This window comes from Trachemys scripta, chromosome 7, assembly GCF_013100865.1.
Source record: "Trachemys scripta elegans isolate TJP31775 chromosome 7, CAS_Tse_1.0, whole genome shotgun sequence".
Lineage (NCBI taxonomy): Eukaryota > Metazoa > Chordata > Testudines > Emydidae > Trachemys > Trachemys scripta.
The window spans coordinates 43,665,136-43,684,838 of NC_048304.1; the positions used below are offsets into that span (position 1 = coordinate 43,665,136).

General features: G+C 40.8%; 2 protein-coding genes and 5 non-coding genes across 9 annotated transcripts in view; 1 reads left to right on the forward strand and 6 right to left on the reverse strand.

The window, feature by feature from the left end:
• Positions 1-284: 284 nt before the first annotated feature.
• Positions 285-19,376, reverse strand: GNL3 (G protein nucleolar 3). 2 transcript variants are annotated; one of them, XM_034777412.1, is made up of 15 exons: positions 19,226-19,376; positions 18,175-18,233; positions 15,397-15,534; positions 13,837-13,950; positions 13,239-13,322; positions 11,084-11,219; positions 10,484-10,587; positions 9,104-9,242; positions 8,426-8,513; positions 6,798-6,975; positions 5,801-5,943; positions 3,916-4,052; positions 2,568-2,755; positions 762-843; positions 285-663 (listed from the first exon to the last, which is right to left on the reverse strand). In XM_034777412.1, exons 1-15 carry the CDS (start codon positions 19,236-19,238, stop codon positions 578-580), a joined length of 1,689 nt encoding a protein of 562 aa, XP_034633303.1. In that variant the 5' UTR covers positions 19,239-19,376; the 3' UTR covers positions 285-577. The 2 variants fall into 2 exon arrangements, with proteins under 2 accessions (XP_034633303.1, XP_034633302.1); XM_034777411.1 differs by having other exon boundaries at positions 10,484-10,605.
• LOC117881134 lies at positions 6,324-6,397 on the reverse strand. The gene has a single exon (XR_004646708.1). It is a non-coding gene; the product is annotated as a small nucleolar RNA SNORD19 (small nucleolar RNA).
• Positions 7,060-7,138, reverse strand: LOC117881135. Its single transcript, XR_004646709.1, has one exon. It is a non-coding gene; the product is annotated as a small nucleolar RNA SNORD69 (small nucleolar RNA).
• LOC117881133 lies at positions 8,603-8,677 on the reverse strand. The gene has a single exon (XR_004646707.1). It is a non-coding gene; the product is annotated as a small nucleolar RNA SNORD19 (small nucleolar RNA).
• Positions 10,364-10,445, reverse strand: LOC117881139. The gene has a single exon (XR_004646713.1). It is a non-coding gene; the product is annotated as a small nucleolar RNA SNORD19B (small nucleolar RNA).
• Positions 10,949-11,020, reverse strand: LOC117881132. The gene has a single exon (XR_004646706.1). It is a non-coding gene; the product is annotated as a small nucleolar RNA SNORD19 (small nucleolar RNA).
• An 11-nt stretch (positions 19,377-19,387) lies between the features above and the next one.
• The window catches only part of PBRM1 (polybromo 1), an 82,792-nt gene continuing 82,476 nt past the window's right edge, over positions 19,388-19,703 (forward strand). The window contains exon 1 of one of the 2 annotated variants that reach the window (XM_034777403.1): positions 19,388-19,514. The gene's annotated coding sequence lies outside the window, so the exon portion shown is untranslated. The remainder of the gene's footprint in view (positions 19,515-19,703) is intronic. The other variant, XM_034777401.1, reaches the window with a different exon arrangement.

Genomic DNA, 19,703 nt, shown 5'->3' on the forward strand with positions numbered 1-19,703 from the left:
ATTTTTATCTTATACACCTCTACCCCGATATAATCCTGTCTTCAGGAGCAAAAAAAATCTTACCGTGTTATAGGTGAAACCACGTTATATAGAACTTGCTTTGATCCGCCGGAGTGCGCAGCCCCTCCCCCCGGAGCGCTGCTTTACTGCGTTATATCCAAATTCATGTTATATCGGGCCGCGTTATATCAGGGTAGAGTTGTAGTTACAAAATGGAAAACAGTAGTGAGTAACTTCTTCTGAAGCACTTTTTCCTACAGTACATATAAGATTCAGAGGCTATGTAGTCCTTAAGATGAATTTAATAAAATCTTTTTACAGAAGTTTAGAGAACTACAAAATTTACAAAGCTGAAGTATACACAGTTCTAGAAAACAAACATTAAGTTTGCAACTTACACATGATTTTCATTCTATATAATATTTCATGTCAGTAGAGATATTGGGTCTTTGCAGCCGCGTCTTGCAAGCAAGGTCCATAGGACTGAAAGAGGCCAAAGGAGAGAGTGTTTTATAGCTACTTAGAAAGTTAGCAATGCTCTTCTCAAAATTAGGCCTTTGAGTCTGTATTTCTGTCTTTACACATAATCTGTATTAAAATCGTAAGCATCATCCTGATCAGTTGTCTCATCCAAGTTGAATGATAAAGTACGGGACTGTTCACCTTCAGAAGAGAGAATGTGTTAGACTGAAAATACAAGATTGACCCAGTTACAGAGAATGATGCATTTATTACTTAAGTCACTGGCTTTAAATACATACCTGCTGGTTGCTTTTCCAAGCTTCCATCCTCCACGCTCAGTTTTGCAGGGTTTGTTTTGCTGCTTGCCTGAACATCGCTTTCCTAAAACAAAGTTACAGGTATTATTGCTGTTGGTTTTTTCAGTCAGCAGTAGGAATAAACTTCCCTTTATAGCGAGACTACTATAACAGATATAAGGAGCACCAGTTCTGTGGGAATGGTATATAGTTTCAGTGTCTGAGCAGCAGGTGTACAGATTCCAATTCACATTACCATTTCAAAGAATTTTATTAAATGTTTAGCTGTATGCTCTATATAAAAATATTTAAAGCATGTGCTGCTTTAACCATTTCCAGCTCCATTACTGCAAAGGCACTGATAAGCTTTAAAAGAAAAAATCCTCAAACTAGTAAGACCTGTGCTACAGTGTACTGCTCAATCCTACTGGGCTTCACCTTCAACCTCCCAACTTCTTCTTTAAAAATAAATAAATAAAATAAAATTTAGATGTAAATTCTTCATGGTAGGCAAGTAGCATATGCAGAATTATTAGACATTACAGTTTGGCAAGGATCACTTCAGTCACGCTGTGAGAATTACCACTAAAAACTGAGTAAGGGGAAGAGGTAAGCTGCTTTCCCAATGAAATGATTAAATAGGATTTTTTCCATCTGTTACATGGTCAGACATTCACAGGTGGATATTTTAGCATACGGGAGGTGACTGCTTCCCTACTGGGGTTACTACATTGGCACAGCAGAGCTGGGAAATCAAACCTACTTGCTCCAGAATTTCATAAATCTGGAATTCCTACAACTAGTAAACCAGTTATAGCTTGCAGCTTATTAAAGAGTTGCTTAGTCACTCTACTTTATAAACACCAACCCATATCAGTTCTTACTGTGTTTGCTCAACTACTGTTTGTCAAGTGCAATATGGTCAGATTTCATATATTTTGAGCACATAAGAAAAAGACAGGTTTTGTTAATCAGCATGGGAAGGTTTAACACACCAAAGCTGCTATAGGTTGCACTACTTCATGGCCAAGCTTCAAATTTAAAACCAGATAAGCTGCCATAAACCAGTATTTCAGGAAGACGCAGGGATGATAACACACCAAACTCATTCTCCCAGTGTAAGCAGAACTGAGTTGTTAACAAATAGTTTGGAGACTTTACCAGAGAAGGTTAAAAGAAAATGTTTTGATTTCCACAAGTGGAGCTAGAAGTTAGTTGAAGATGAAGAATTTTATATTCATTTTGAGTAGCTTTTGTTCAATCAGTGCTTTAAAAAGTGACTATAAAAATAAACTTTATGAAGTTCCAAGTTTGTTGCTCAATGATTCTGTAGCAAGTTTACTCAGTTAAGCACTACTGCCACAAACTTATGCTAGGATCTGAAAGACAAGGTGGATTCTATCTGGCTCCTGCATCATCACCATGATGTGCTTCTGAGAATTCTACAGCCGACAATTAATTTGGTGGATGGATGAGCCAGAATAAAATCCAGCTCACTCTTCCAGAGCTGTTAACTCTGCAGATTTAAGGAGAAAACTGGTTTAAAAAAAGCCCTTAAAAATTTACATTAAAATGAAGACAGGACGCAGATGCAAGGCACAAGTCTGAGTAAGATAGTGCCATTCTTGGGCAGTCACTTTCTTGACCATAACAATGAAGTTCTCTACCTCCCCGTCTCCCCTTTTTGTAGTCAGGCTAACAAACCCTCTGGGGGGAGAGATTAGGTGATTTCCCCTGCCACCTCTACAGTGGATACCCTCTCCATTTACAAGCCATATTACGGATTAGTTTTTATCAGCTATGTCTTGCCTCTTCAACAGCTTCCTCTTCCTCATCACTATCCTGGACATCTTCAGTTAAATCCTCCCCTTCTTCACTTGTTTCCATGTTCTCCAGTCCTGATGTTTCCTCAGTTAGTTCATTCTCTTCTATTGTCCCATTGGTCAAGCCAGACGACTGGAAAACGATACTGCTTGCCAGATTGGGATATTTTACAGCTGTGAAAGATATTGGACACCTCTGTTAATAAAGTTAACAGATGGACCTAGATGTAATGAACAGATATATATGGGTATCCATTTCCCAAAGGGTGAATCAACTTCCCATCCCCCGCAGGAAAGAAAATAAAACTTAAGTGTGGCAGTGAGGATCCAAGTTCTGAACTAACATTAGCATACAACCATGGTCACCAAATCAGTTAACAATACAGCAGTCTGACAAACTACCAGAAACTGCCCATACAAATAGATTCTTAGTTAAAATACTGTACATAGCTTCTTCCTTATGCCGTTTCCCCCCTTCTCAAGATGGGAGAAATTCAAGCAGACAGATTAAGAGATTTATCCAGTGACCTCGAGTGAATCAGCAGTGTAGTTGGGAAAAAATTGGATTCCATGTCTTGTACTCTAGCCACTAGGTCAGCCTTACTCAAAATATTTAGTAACTGTAACATGCTGATTAAAACTGGCAGCAGCATTGACTCTAGAATTTTACAGTGAAGGGGATGCATCCCAATCTTAATCTGAAGCATCAAGTTGTTATATACATGTATTGTTAGACATGGACAGACTTGAAGAGGAGGTGCAAACCACACAGCTATTTCAGTCTTACAGGAACATGAATTCTGGAAGCAGCACTGGAAGCTGCCCCAAAGAGGGGACTGCATGCCCATAAGGCTGATATGGGGGGCCCCAGAATGAAGTTTCAGGGAATGCAGAGGACTCACAACGTGGTTGTCTTTCAGGTCAGAGCCAGGCAAAGATAGCCATATATCACCACCCCCTTAAAAAAAAAAATCCATAAAGAAACAGTGAGGAGGAAGTCTCCAAGGAAGTAACTTTTCCCATGGTACCACAGAGAAGGCAGCTATGTAGTCAAGGCTTTGGATTTCAGCATATGATTTACTCTGGTTAAAATATTACTTGGCAAAATAAGGAATTTGAGAGGAAGAGCTGTATAAAGAACAGGAGGATTCAAGCACTCAAAAAAATGTTCATGCAGATTAGTGGAAACAAAGGACTGGCCAAGTAAGTAATAACTGTGTAATACAGGTTACAGCTTCATCATGTGTCTCTAAAACAGGGCTCTTATTTGAGAGCTGTGTGCTAAAACCATACCCGCCATAACTGTGGTAGTGCATTACAAAGATGAGTCTCACCTTTAATAGTGTTCATATTATCCTTTGCCAGCTCCTCTAAGTTAAAACCCTGCTGCATTTCCGCTACCACCTCCTTGGTGAGGTGTGGTGACAGACTCCGTGATGAAGGAAGCAATGAATGGTAACTAACTTTGGCACTGGACAAAGAAAATATTGGAATTAAAATGGATTTGACAACCCACTAACTAAAACCAGCAACATGCTTAAAGGCACCCGTGATTTAAAAAAAAAAATATATATATATACACAACCCAAGAATTGATGTCTCTTCTCACAAATCTCAACATAAGACTTATGTAACTACTTACATGCGAACTTCAACAGAAAAATTCTGACTATATAATCTATCTTACATATTTTATATCAATATTAAGTTCTTGGCATTCTCTAGAGGGGGAAAGGGGAATTACTCCTTTTTTCCTGACATGTCAGTGCACACCACATCAGCCCACTAGCTATAAAATCTCAATTCTTTTATTTAGCTGAACTCTAAGGAATATGGGAACCGCTATAAATCTAAACAGACCAAATGGTCCATCCATGCTGTTGGGACAGTGCCAAATTGGTGTGGCCATACTGAATGAATAGCGTGAGCATAATGTGACATGACAAACATGGCTGAATGGCTGCAGAGGATCCTGGGAGCAGGTTCCCTTTAAGCAGAAGCAAATCTGATAAAGGACTGGCAAAGTCTGCATGTACGAACAATATTGAACCTATTGGTTGACAAATCTGGGCCTATGCAAAAATAAATATCACGTGTAAAGTTCCAGCATGGAGCACAGGTCGACCTGGTTATAGTGACCTTACAGCAAGGACATCACGCAGAGAGCCAGAGTGAATGACTGATGAGTGAGTAAACATGGGGTGATTTTCCTTCGGTACCACCACCCCCAGCCCCTTCTATAACACTAATTAGGTAAAAATTAGTAACCACACGCCCACTGGCCATGCTTAAGACATGTGACGCTTTTGAGGAAAAAAGAGTATAAGAATCAAGCAAAGTCAATTACTATTGGTTGGAATTCCTTACTTGATGCTTGAAGAAGCAACGCTGCTAGACAAGAGTAGCCAAAACTCTGCACAGTGGGCTCGAGTAGGACTGTGAACCAGAGGGATCTCAAGGCAACCAAGGCCTTGCCTCGAGGGAATCTGAGGCAGACCAAAGGGCTGAGAAGAACAGACCAGGAGGGAAGACGCAGTCTATAAAATTGGCACCTTCTCTGTTTGCCAAGCAGGAACTGCGTGAAGCTAGCGCAGGGTCTGTTTGTGTATGTTTGTGAAAGACTCGTTAAGAGGAATGTATAGCTCTTAATGTCTAACACAGGAGTTAATACAACTCTTTACCGCGTGTGTAATTCCTTCTCAATAAACTGCTGTGTATTGCAGATAATTACTGTGGACCTTTTTCACTGGCATGACAGTAATCTGGTCCACCGGGAGTCAGTAAAGATCCATTTCAGGGGTAGTAGCACCCCCTGTTGTCATCACATGCCTATGGAAGAGGACTATATGGACTCAATGGTTCAAAAGGAAGGACAAAACTCCCATGGCAAAACTGGGCTGAAGCTGTGCTGTGGCAGAGTTCAGCAAACTTGCTGTAGATCTGTGTACACAGGGACATTTACTCCATTTTCTTAAGCAAGTTCCAACGATTAATTAAATTGTAGCTCATTTTCCTTCCCATTCTGTAGCTCTGCTGTCAAGCAAGTTCAACCAATGACCCCTTTGGTGTAGTATGCTGAAGCAGGATGAAGAGAGCAAATTAACTAAAACCTCTCCTGTCATTTGTTAGTACCCAGAACTTCTGGTGACACTGTTGTAAAATGATTGGGTTTAGTTGGAAAGAGGTTCATATACTGAAACAAAATCAAAACATCCTTACCCCGTCCAGTCGTAAAGTAGTAATTTAGCTGCACTCTCTGTGTCAGGGACACCTCCCTTTTTCAGCATTCCCCTTTTTTGTGCAAGTAAAGTTAAAAACTCCACAGAGTTTCTGAAGTCTGGGATGTTGTAGTACAGCATCATCTGAAACAAAAAAACCATGAACAAGGGTTCATAAAGAATCTGGTCCATTTAGTTCTCTCATGATTTTAGGAATGAAAGTACAAATCCAATTGTTTTAAGACTAGTTCCTATTGAGGAGGCACGCACAGAAAGAAGGAGATATGGTTGGGGAAATCCTTTATTTCTTTTACTTTTGGCACCACACATTACAGAGCAGAAGTAGCTATTCCATCAGCAGATACAGCTGCCACAGAAAGGGGTATACTATCAGTGTTCTTATTCCAATTGATCCATGTATAGTTTTCTCACCTCTCCCGTGAAACAGCAATGGCGGTCCACAGAGACCTAACTCTGTAGACCTCAGTGGGAATTAGATCAGTATTGGCTTTAAAGCGTTGAACATTCAGAATGAGATCAGAGTTGGATCTGACGTCTTCACTGTAACAGTAAGACACTGAGTGTATCCTCATTTCTCACTCTGCTAATAAAACAATGTGACTAAGATAATTATATTCCATCAAATTAATTATAAAAATATACTGTCAGAAGAGTCACTGGGAAAGAGGCAACTGGCTGGGAGGATCTGGTGCATTTTGCCTGTCTGCCAACATTAAGAGTTAGATTTTGTGTGATTATTTATATATATATATATATATATAATAGCACCAGTAAGTTGGTTCTGTGTGTCAATGAAACTTCCCATCTGAGGGACCTCATGCATTCAACTTTCAGCAGATCACATGCTATCCTTTTACAAAAGCTAACCTTGCAGGCCAGAAAAGCAAGATCACCTTTTGTTGGAGCAATAAAGGTATGCAGGACCTAGATGCATTGGGATGAGATAAGAAAGATAGCGGAGCCACGCAATAACTTACCTGCTGTTTACTGCAGTGCTTCAGAATAGCATTTACTGCATCTAATAATTTTCCTGATTCTTCAATATCTGTGGTGGTCCTCAAAGCCAGAGCAAGAGCAGAGTTGGAAAGGGCTGCAATGATGCTTGGGCTGTCTATCATCTTGATTTGTTTGTCAATATGGACTGTCTGCATGCACCTTTGAGAGAGGAAATGCATCCTGTCAGTAAGTCAACATAAATCAACCACCACGAAGCATTTGCTAAAGGATGAGAACTAGCAAAACATGAAGCTCAGTGTTGGATTGAATATAAACTCCTCATGCAAAGTCAGTTCCAATGCATCATCATGTGCTTCATGTACAGTGACAATCTAAAGCAAAGTAGCTTTGTGATTAGAGGAAGAAGCAAGGTGTTAAAACCCCAAGGTTCTATTCATGGCTGTGCAAGTGATTCATTGAGAGGGACTTGGGTGGGGCACCTATTTAATCTGCACAGTGTCTAACCTTTTCCAATAAAACTTCTGCCCCTCTATGGGTCAGCATTGCTGGCCACATGTCACCCCAACTGTTATAATGTGGCCCATGGGTGCCTTCATCTTTAATAAGAAGGTATGGTCGCAGGAGCCTACAAGTCACAGGTCTGACTGCTCAGACAGAAACAAAGCATCACATAGTGGTAGCCTCTGCAGTCTTACACATCATCCGAAGGCTGCAATCTGCTCTTTATGCAAATCAGAGCTTATCCTTGGACTCATAAGTTGCAAGAGCAGCCATTGGACAAACCCCTGTCTTAAATCAGATTAAAGAGCATTGGCTGTGTCTAGAGACAAGGCACCGATCTCAAAATTAATACAAAAATTGACAGTATTCTAGAATTGAAAATCAAAGATGTTAGACTTTCATCCTGAGTGTGATGGGGTGTACAAACTCCACACTGGGCAACAAGGGGTTAAGGAGTTGCTCTGGGCTCAGTCAGCCACACCTGTATGAGATGCACAGGCTGGAGGAGTTAAAAGGGAGCAGAACAGCTCACTTGTGAGCAGACCAGGGAAGAGAGCAGAGCTGCAACCCTCAACTCCTGAGGATAGGGCTGAAGGAAGACAGTATCTGTCCTGACAGCCACTGCCTGAAGGACCATCTCTGAGTGGAGGGCCTGATCCTGATACACCCTGAGAGGGAGGCGTTCCTTCCTCTGTTACTAACTCAGTTTATTTGTGTTAATTCTTGTTTTTTGTTTCTGGACTACCCCCCCCCCCGCCCCCACACACAAACAAACGAAAAAGGGGAGAGACTTGAAAGTGACGTAGCCAGAGGGCCATGTCACAGGAAGAGGCACAGGCCACTCAAGAGGCGGAGCAGCCAGAGGCAGCAGACCCTAAGGGATAGAGTTGCTATACCACACCCAGCCACGAGGAGGAACCAAGAAGTGAGCTGACCTTTTCACAGAGATCCTACTGCACTTTAAAAACTACATATGGGGCATACTTTGTCCACCACTGAAATGCAGCAGCTGTTTAGGGAGCGGTGCTCAGTTACTATGACTGATCAGAACAGGCAGTGGAGAATGCTGTATCCAATTGAAACAGCTAGGAAATGTACATAATCAGAAATAACTATAAACCAATTAATAACTATAAATTAAACTTACTTGGTAATGCCTCTGACTGGCCCCACATTACAGACACGCACCTCCTTCAGACTATTGATTATACTGCTCTTCCCCACATTAGGGAAGCCTGAAGAAAAACACAAACAAATGGTAAAAATACCCTAATTAGTTAAACAAGAAACCCTAGTAAATTAGATCAGAACTACTGGCTTTAATACACAGAGTGAGATCAGAGTTGGATCTGAAGTCTTCACTGTAACAGTCAGAAGAAAGTATATATCCTCATTTCTCACGTAGTAGTAAAAAGGACAAGAAAAGTGACGTCAATTAAATTAAAAATCACAGCAAGGACCCATCAAGTGTAAAAAGAGGCAGTGCTAGTTGAGAAGAGCTACATGACTGGTTAACATTCAATCTGGTAAATTAACTAGTGTCAGATTTTTTTGTGCTTCCCATAGCCAGACTGGTCACATATTCAATCATCAGTTGGTCACTAAAGTTAGACACACATATGAAAGCTACCTCTGATGGGCAGGAAGTGCAAGAGGCATCACTGGGTGCAACTATACCAAGTCCCATGTCAAACCTAAGAATGTTCAATGAAAGGCCACAAAGTATTTCAAAGCCTGAGATGTGAGAAAGCACCTACTGATTGTGTTATATCACCCAGCTTGTGTAATACTGCAATTTCTTTGTAAGGAAAAAAATACACCTTACCTATCACCCCAACTTGAATGGCTTTGTCTTGAGTCTTGCAGTGCTCTCGAAGAAGCTTCAAAAGACACTCACTTCCAAAACACATGCTGCCTCTTGACAAGTCAATGTGAGCTCTCTTCTTTGTGAGCTTCTTCTCCTGCTATAAAATTCAAAAATAAAAACATAGGATGGGCCCATTTTAACTGTATGTGTTTGGGACGTTAAATATGAATCCAAATGTACATTTTACTCCAATATACCCACTCATGCCCTCTATTGGATGGCCTTTACAGCATCTTTCTTCCAACTAGAAGGAAGGGACTTGATGAGATACCAATTAAAGTGTATCTGAACTGACTGGCAGTAAGGAGGGCAGTCCTTCAAAATGTTACAGGAGACCATGCATCTAGCAATGTGAACTGACTAATGGGACTTGTGCTTCCATTCCTGGCTGTGCTGAAGTATCACTGTATGACCTTGGGAAAGTCACTTAAAGCCAGAATGGGGAGGAGCCCTTACTCACTTTGCTGAGCATTCAAATAATCCCACTGATTTCAATGGGACTACCTGCATGAACAATTGTTTATTAATCTAAGGGCTCCACAATCTCTGTGCCTGAGTTTCTGCACTTTCAACATGCAAATGATGCTTATCTATTTCACTGTGGCGCAGTGAAGATTAGCGTGCGTTTGCAAAGCACTTTAAGTCTCTTTGGTGAAAAAAAGTGTTACACGAATATTATTAGGGTCTTAAATTAATGCATGCAAGAATAAAAAGATATGTATTATCATACTCCAATGGGAGATGGGCAGTGGGGAGGCGACTTCTCTATTACCTCAACTCTTTGTGAAATAATTCCAAATACCACTCTTAGTAATGTACAGGCTTGGGATGGAAATAAGTGTTCACTCAGAGGCTTAAACCAGTTTAATTAAAATTGGTTTAAAAACAGATTAAATTTAAACCAGTGCAACGGTCTCCTGCAGACAAGACCTTAGATTTCAGGACTTCCTCATTCATTCAATGCTGATTCCATTTGTCCCTCTTTCAGTACAAATTCTTAGCATGTTGCCTTGCCTCAATGCAATTTTCCAGTCATAATTAGTAGTGTGCAGTACTGAAGCAAGAATTCACCAACAACTGTGAAGTTTCCCCAGCCCAAGCAGAAAAGTTCTAAGACTGCTCATCACTGTCCCACCATGCCAAAAGTATCAGTTGCAGGAGCACAGACAGTCAGCCATAACACCCCCCCTCCCCCCGATCAGTAAAACTTTGCGTTTTAACTGGGAGAAATCAGAGTTGGATCTTGCAATCTTCATCTTCCTGTCAAGAGTCCTTGCTTTTCATCATGTTTCAACCCAGCGACACACATATGATTCAGTCTTACACAAGAGTTCTTACCACACTTCTGTCCTTCAGCTGCATTGAGGATTTAAAAGCGACTGTCGGAAACTCGTTCTTCAAATAATGTAACCATTTCTCCAAGTTCTCCCTTGGTACCAGATCTGGAAAGGAATACAGACCTTTCACTCTAATTAACTTCAAGTGTCACTGTATGGAATTTATTTAGCCTGGGATCTAAAGAATTGCTTTCTGTTTTCAGCCATTAAATTCAGTCTTTAATATATATAGTTTTAGGAGCTTTTGTTCCACACAGTAGCTGGTATAGTATGTGAGATTACCCAGTCACCTCTGAGAAGGCTATTCTGTCCTTAACATTGAATCTTTTTGCTCTTAAGTGAACATGTGCACCATTAAAAAAAAAAAGAAGAAGTTCAATAGTCAGTTTCACCTGTTTTTGTGGATCTTGTCACACAGCAAGAGGTGAGAAAACATATAAAAATAGCAAAGTAATTCCTTGAACAAGGCAGTGAGCTCAGAGTTGGATCTTAGTCATCAGTGATATCTCAGACTGCACTGGTATCTTCCTCATAGCTCATATACTAACACAGAACCCTATGAGTGACTAAACATCTGTACAAAACAGACTGTTTCACTTACCGATTTTGTTTAACACCAATAGTAGCTTTTTGTTTCCTCCAGACTGAGTAATGATTTGTTCCACCTGGGAGCACCGACAGCCCAGGGGATCTCTGGCATCTAAGACCTGCAGGACTATATCTGAAGCCTCAATCACCTGAAGTGGAATAGAGAACACATTCACACATTCCCATCCACAGAATTAGAAACAGCATTACAGGGAACATCTCTGAAATCATCAGTACTGTTCTCTCATTACAATGAAATTTTCATTTTAAAGAATGACCTGTAAGTGAGCTTTCCATTATATAAAAAGTCAACTTACATTTTGCAGTTTATTTTAAGAAGACACAGGAAAACAAATTTAGTTACTGTTTGACTCCTTAACTCTTAGCATTGTACAAGGAAGACACACTCACCACCACACAGAGTATACAGTGCAAGAAGTCTGGGTGTCAAGGTTAAGACAGTTTGTCATCTTTAAATCCAACAAATCTTCAGTTAAAAGTGAGCAATGATGCCTGTTCTAACAAGGTTTCAATAATTAAAGGGACACAATTAGCTTGAAATTGAGTTAATTCCAGAGTTATTTAAAAGTAGTTTCAATTTGTCTGAGGCCTTGTCTACACTACAAAGTTTTGTTGGCAAAAGCTGTCTTTTGCCAACAAAACGGGAGGTGTACACACTACAAAGCTACTTTTGCGACAAAATAAAACCACTTCAACAAGAGGCATAAAGCTTTTTGCGGCAAAGTTAAAGCAACAAAGCGTCAGTATAGACACTGTTTGTTTTGTCCCCAGAACTGGCTTCCACCAGTATCCCACAATGCCTGCCCTGACCACTCTGCTGACTGTTTTGATCTCTGCTGCCCTGCACTGACATGCACCCCTCCCCTTTCAAAGCTCTGGGAAGTATCTGAGAGCTGAGCTGCATGCTGCTCCCTTTGGGGAACAAAGAGCAAATAATTAGCGTGGAATGCTCCAGTTCTGCCCTGCATTAGGAACACTGGAGCAGGCGGTAGGGGTGGAGGGGAGGATGACAATGATGCTGTGCTGCTTTGACATTCCTCAGCACCGCAGCTCACAAAGCTGTTCAGGATGCCACTCCTGGCAGCTGAGGAGGCTATGGGAGAACCCAGAGGGAACCACAGAACCATAGGCACGCTTCGGGAGAGACTGCTATGCTAAGCAGAGCGGGCTGCTTCGGGAGAGACTGCTATGCTGAGCAAAGCCAGGGCTGACGTGTGTGGGGGTTTCCCCCTCCCCCTACCTCAGGATAGGTCTCTATCAGCCTGCTGTCTCCACTACCCCAGACACACCTCTCTCCTCTCCCTTCCCCCGCATACTTCAGTTGAAAAAGCAGCTGACAGTCTATTAGGATGCCCCTGGAAAGATGGGATTGAGAAACCTATGTGATGTGACCCCGTACCTGCCCCATGAGGCATTGCAAACCCTTGAGCTGAACAGTGGTATAGCTACCCACAGCGCACTGCTCACTGTGTCCATGCAAGAGCTGTTAGTGTGGATGCACTCTGCCGACAAAAGGAGCTAGTGTGGACATGCAACAGTGGTTTTAATTAAAGGGGCATAACTTTTGCTGACAAAACTTTGTAATGTAGACAAGGCCTGAGTCCTCTACCAATTTTGTCATTTTACAATTGCATTTTCCCATTTTTAAAGTGTTTCTCTACTGTGTGAAAGACCCACACAAACAGGAAAAAACTAAAATAGGCTATACACAAGGTGTTGTACAAAGAAAACAAGAGACTTTTTCAATGATATCTGTATTACTTGTAATGCAGCAAGGCAGGAGTTTTCAGAGTGATTTTTCTTTCCCTCTACAGTAAAGTGAAGCCCCTTCCTTTTTTTCTTTCAGCAGGCAGATGTTAGTTAATTGGGAATGAGAGTTTAATGATAAAGAACCTGATCCTGAAGTACTTTGGTAAAATGCTCCTTGACTTCAGCCCAAAAGGCATAGTGCTCAAAAGTGCTGAATGCCCTCAATGGGAGTTGAAAGTGCTCAGCACCTCTACAAGACTGGGACCCTAAAAGTGTACTGTTCTCTAACAAAGTCCATAATATAAACCTCTTAACTGAATAACTGAAAAGAAAAGTATCAAATTATTTTTTTTTGGATGCTGATGAAAATACAGAAAGTAATAATTAAAGGTTCCTACCTTTTTAAGTTCTCTACAAAATGATTTCTTTGAATTTTTATCCAGCAGTGTGTTAGATTTTGCTTTTAGTTTAATGGTTGATTCCTGAATGAAAAAAGGATGGGAGGAGATAAGAGAATCTGAAGCCACAAATTAAAATACGGTCTTTACACAATAGAAGATAATAGCAACTAGAATTGCAATATTTCTAATACCATGAAAAAGCAACAATCGGGGAATACATGTTACTTAAGAGAAATGATACTTTGAGGATTACATTCATCATTCCTATAAACTTCAATGGAATCAGACCTAATAGAGCTGTGATATTTGCAATATGTAGACCAATATTCCTGAAAGCTGTAACTGAAGTTAGCAGTAAACTTGACACCCCATATATACTTTGATTAAAAGGGATGCATAACAACTTCCATGTCCTCACTAGTTCTATCACTACACCAAGTCTTTTCTGTTGGTCCAACTTGAAGGCAATGGGAATTCTGCCATAGACTTCAAAGGCTGCTGGATTAGGCCTTATGAGAGGATGGAAAGTTTGTCTCTTGTGCTACAAGTGAACTAGCCTCTTTGAAAAAAGAAGAATTATACTACACATACATACCTTTTCCTCTGGATGTTTATTTGCTTTGGTAGCATTCTTTTTAGCCTGTAGCTTTCTTTTCTTTTCAAGGTCTTTCTGCCTAGCAAGTTTCTGCTTTTGTTTTAGTTCTTCAAGCTAATTGCAACAAAACAAGAGAGAGAACAACATTTCATAAGCTAAAGAGTATTCTTCCTCCCCACTTACGATCAGGATTGTTTGTAAAGTGCTTTGAAGATGAAGAGCAATGCTATAAAAGTACTACATATTACCAATTAGGATTATTCTTTGAATATTTTGCACGGTTTTTAGTGCTAGTGGAAGGTGCCAGGTTGAGAGCCCTAGAAACCTAAGGCCTCTATCCACATAAGGAGTGAAATTCTGGTTGCAGTGAATTCAATGGCAAAATATCAGTGGGACCAGGATTTCACTCAAGAGTATGATTTAGGTCTTAATCTTGACCTAGAGTGGTCGCATTGAAGAAAAAGGGATGTTCAATCTCCCTGGTCCTTTCAATCTTGGTGTATCTGTCTCCAATACTTGTCTAGAACTATTAAGAAATCAAGGGCAGGAGCTTAAGGAACTGGTTGGCTGGTGTGAGCTTATTTCTTCTCCTGCTTTTACCTGATGGAAATGGTGATACATTACTACTGCCAATTAAACTTTTGGAGGCACTCAGATACTTTGGTGCCAAGACAGACAGAAATAAACATTTTATTAAAGTTAATGTTAAAAAATTATATAATACACCGGTAAGAAAAGAGTGTCTGTACATCTGGGTATAGTGCTTAGATTATCCACAAATACGTTTGTTTTAAAAGTCATAAGATACATATAGTACATAATCAGCAATAACCCAAATTTATGAGAATAAATTTAACAATACAGTTTAGATATTAGCATCGAAGTATTCAGTATCAGAGGGGTAGCCGTGTTAGTCTGAGGGGTCAGGTACATCACTCATGAAAAGTTATACAGCAAGTTGGTTGTGGAAAGCAAATATATCAAAGAGTGAAGATTGTCCCTCAGTAATTGAGAATTTAGGATAGGTTGTCCATTTACAAAATACAATCCATCAGGGAAGTATTTCAATTATTTTCCCAATTGCGCTTCTCATCGGCACTCCAGACACCTTCAAAATGATGTCAGAGATGGTCCCTCTGTGGCAGGGTAGTCACATTAGCAGACAGTGTTAATGTTGCCCACAAATATTTAGGTGCCTATATAGAGGATTTCATCATACAAATGTCAAACTGGCAAGACTTTTTTTTTTTTTTTTTTTTTTTTTAAGACAGCTGTGTAGGGTACCTGGAGATCTTACTCTTCACAGGAAGCACTAATGATGCTAGAAATTACTTAGTCTACACTTTTGTATTTTTGCATCTATACACAGTTCTAGTATCAAATGCTAAAAAATCCACATAATTTAGTATATTGTTATCTAATATATTAAGTTGAAAATAAGAATCTCTAGTATTTTCAGAGCCAATGGCTATTGAGACTATAGTGCATGACAGATATAAAGTTTTCCTGAAGTGGGGATATGCACATAACCCCTTCATTCTATTACAAACTGTATTTTACCCTTTGCTTCCTTTGCTCTGCTTCACGAAGAACCTCTTCCTTAAAAGGTGCAGCATTGGGAATTCCTGGATCTTTCTTGGGCTTTTTGTGCCCACGTTTCTTGGCTTCTTTCCTGAGTTTTCTGCTGTGCTCCCGAACCTATGGGCAAGAAAGAACAAAATTTGGTATTGGAGTCACAAATTCAGTTTGATAAAGAGACCGTGTCACTTCTCCTTCCTTCATATTTATGCCTATAAAGATTTTCTGTGTTTGGAGTGAAGGGCTTTCAATTACAGACTGAATCAGCAGGTAACTGTGCTTAAATAAGCAGACCCTGAATACTGCAAAAGTTAAAGATTCAAAAACTTAAAGTTATTATGTCATCTATACCATCTCTCTGACAATGTAGATTTGTTCCCTACATTTAAAAGCAACTTCCCATTGCAGCTGAACCCTATGTCCACTCACAATAAGTTCTCTATTGCCTAGTTTTTGTATTGCTTCAAAGCAGTTGGTTGGTTTTCTGTTTAAAAGTATTTGGCATTTAAAAAGAAAACGATTTTTACTAGTGCTTTCAAGAGATTAAAAAAATTAATCGCACTGTTAAACGATAATAGAATACCATTTATTTAAATATTTTTGGATGTTTTCTACATTTTCAAATATATTGATTTCAATTACAACACAGAATACCAAGTGTACAGGGCTCACTCTATATTTATTTTTGATTACAAATATTTGCACTGTAAAAACAATAGAAATAGTATTTTTCAGTTCACCTAGTACAAGTACTGTAGTGCAATCTCTATCATGAAAAGTTGAAATTACAAATGTAGAATTATGTACAAAAAAAAACCTGCATTCAAAAACAAAACCATGTAAAACTTTAGAACCTACAAGTTCACTTTGTCCTACTTCTTGTTCAGCCAAACGCTCAGATAAACAAGTTTGTTTACATTTGCAGAAGATAATGCTGCCCTCTTCTTGTTTACGTCACCTGAAAGTGAGAACAGGTGTTCAAATGGCACTGTTCAGCATCGCAAGATATTTACATGCCAGATGTGTTAAAGATTCATACGTCCCTTCATGCTTCGACCACCATTCCAGAGGACATGCATCCATGCTGATGATGGGTTCTCCTCGATAATAATCCAAAGCAGTGTGGACTGAGGTATGTTCATTCTCATCATCTGAGGAAGATACCACCAGCAGAAGGCTGATTTTCTCTTTTGGTGGTTCGGGTTCTGTAGTTTCCGCATTGGAGCGTGGCTCTTTAAGACTTCTGAAAGCATTCTCCACACCTCATCCCTCTCAGATTTTGGAAGGCACTTCAGATTCTTAAACCTTGGGTCGAGTGCTGTAGCTATCTTTAGAAATTTCACATTGGTACTTTCTTTCTGTTTTGTGAAATCTGCAGTAAAAGTGTTCTTAAAATGAACAACATGTGCTGGGTCATCATCTGAGACTACTATAACATGAAATATATGGCAGAATGCAGGTAAAACAGAGCAGGAGACATACAATTCTCCCCCCAAGGAGTTCAGTGACAAATTTAATTAACCCATTATTTTTTTAACAAGCATCATCAGCATGGAAGCATGTCTTCTGGAATAGTGGCCAAAGCATGAAGGGGCATATGAATGTTTAGCATATCTGGAATGTAAATACTTTGCAATGCCGGCTACAAAAGTCCCATTCGAATGCCTGTTCTCACTTTCAGGTGACATTGCAAATAAGAAGCAAGCAGCATTATCTCCCATAAATGTAAACAAACTTGTTTCTCTTAGCATGGCTGAACAAGAAGTAGGACTGAGTGGACTTGTAGGCTCTAAAGTTTTACACTGCTTTGTTTTTGAGTTCAGTTATGTAACAAACAAACTGAATCTACATTTGCAAGTTGCACTTTCACGATAAAGAGATCACACTACAGTACTTTATTAGATGAACTGAAAAATATTTCTTTTATCATTTTTACAGTGCAAATATTTGTAATAAATAATCTAAAGTGAGCACTATATACTTTGTATTCTGTGTTGTAATTTAAATCAATATATTAAATGTAGAAAAACATTCAAAAATATTAAATACATTTCACTTGTATTCTACTGTTTAACAGTGCGATTAAAACTATGATACTTTTTTTTTTAGTTAACCGTGTGACTTAACTGTGATTAATTGACAGCCCTAATTTTTACATGCGTGAACCTTCTTTATACTGTGGTATTAGCAATACAATGCACATTGCACTTGGGCAACATTCATTTTCTATTTTTATGCCTGTTCATTCAAACAGAAGAAACACCAACAACTTTGAAATAATACAAAATAAAAGAATGTCTGATATCAAAGTAATGAGGATGCTCTGGGCAAGTTAATACTACCCTAATTTGCATACAAGGTGCTTAGATGCCATAGTGCATTAGAAATATCTTAGATAAACTGATGAGCAAAATGATAAACAAGTTATGTATGGAATGGGTGGTTCACAGCTGGGCCTCAATTTGGCTGGACTTTATACTGCAATATAAATGTTAAACAGAAATAATACCACAATCCAAAAACATTTTGGTCATTAGCACACCTACATTTAGTTATGCTTTAAACAGAAATGGGTTCTACTTTACATCCAAACCCCACCCAAATTTGGATCCAGAGCTGAACTTTACAGTTTGAGCCAGTTGCTAGTTTTTAAACACCACAAAAACCATGCATTTACATAATCTATAATTAGGGCTGAAATATATCCAAGTGTCCCTTTAATATGAATGCTTAATAGCAAAATTTGGCATTGAGACCTACCTTTTTCTGGATTTTATATCGTTTATGGCAGGTCATGCGCTTACTAGCCTTCTTCAACTCTGAAAACATCAATATGGGTTATAATCAGGCAGACTGGATACACTTTCCAAATACAACTCTTATGAGCAACACCCATGTGGAAGCCACAGATGCAGAGTTTAGCAAATAATTTTTTTGGTTCAGGGACAGAACTGAAAAATCAGAAGAAAAATCGATTTAAACCAAAACCATTTTTTCCCCCAAAATTTGTTGAATTGAAAACACACACAAAAATTAAATTGACCAAAAAATACTTCAGTTGACTCAAAAAGAATTTTTGTCTCAGCTTTTTGTTTTAATTTAGTCACTTTTGGGTGTTTTTCACTCCATTTGTGTTTTATTTTTTAAATTGGCCAAATTTGAATTTAAAATGCTGTTTTGAAACAAAACGCTTCAAACTTTTAGAAACCAAAAGGTAGAAACAAGAAGTTTTGACTTTTTTATTAAAAACAAAAATCGTAAGTTTTTCCTGGGCCCAAACTATTTGTTGAAATAGGGCAGAATTTGTCTCCCGGCACTAAGGGGAAAAAAATCTTTTGACCCTTCCCCCAAAATTATGAGTTGGAAAAAAACTCGCTCAGCTCAACCCAGATCCCCATCTCGGCCCCGATCCTGCAAAGGCTATAGGCATGTGTGAACACGTGAAGTTAAGCAGAGCCCAGCGCGGGCCCAAGTCTCTGCAGTATTAGCAAGGCCTCAGCAGCAAATTCCAGGGCTGGAGCCCCAGGCTCAGAGGGGAACAGAGGAGAGGGGCAAACCGGGGTGATCCCACCTGCCCAGGGCAGGCCCGCTGTCCCTCCCCCCAGGCCCGCAGGGGGCTCTCCTCGCCCCCAGCAGCTCAGAGAAAGCCCCCCAACCCCACGGACAGCGAAGGGGGGAGGGGAGCTGTGCTAGCGTCTCACAGGCTCGATCGCGACAGGGAAGCGCCCGCTGCCCCCTCCCCGCTCGTGGGGCCCAGCGGCACTATCCATCGCTGGCCACCCCGGTCCCGCCCCCCCTCGCTCGAACTCACTGGGCCTCCTCATGGCGGCGGCTGCTCCGGGCGCCGCTCTCCCCACGTGGAGGCCGCTGAGGCGACTAGGGGAAGGCCGGTCCCGCGAGGAGGCACTACCGTAAAGCAGGCCGGTCCCGCGGCTTAAGCGGTGTCGCGCTGGCGGGCTCGCTTGGCGGCCGGGCGGGCTTTGCGGCAGCGGCAGACTCGGCAGTGAGGAGCGGCCGGAATAGCAGCAGCGGTGGCGGCGGTGCGGGCGGCGAGGGGCGAGCGCGGCCGCGGCTGTCGGAGGCGGAGCGGGGCCGGCTGGGTAAGCGCTGGCTGCCGGCCCGGCGGCTCGGAGCGGGCAGCCGGGCTGCGGGAGCCAAGAGACCGCCGCTTCTCTTTGTGTGGCCACTGCGCTCCTAGTGGGGAGACAGCGCCCCCAGTGTGGGGGTGCCCTGCCCGGGGCCCGGCCCGGGCCCGGCCCAGACCCGTGCCCCGGACCCTTCCGGCGGCG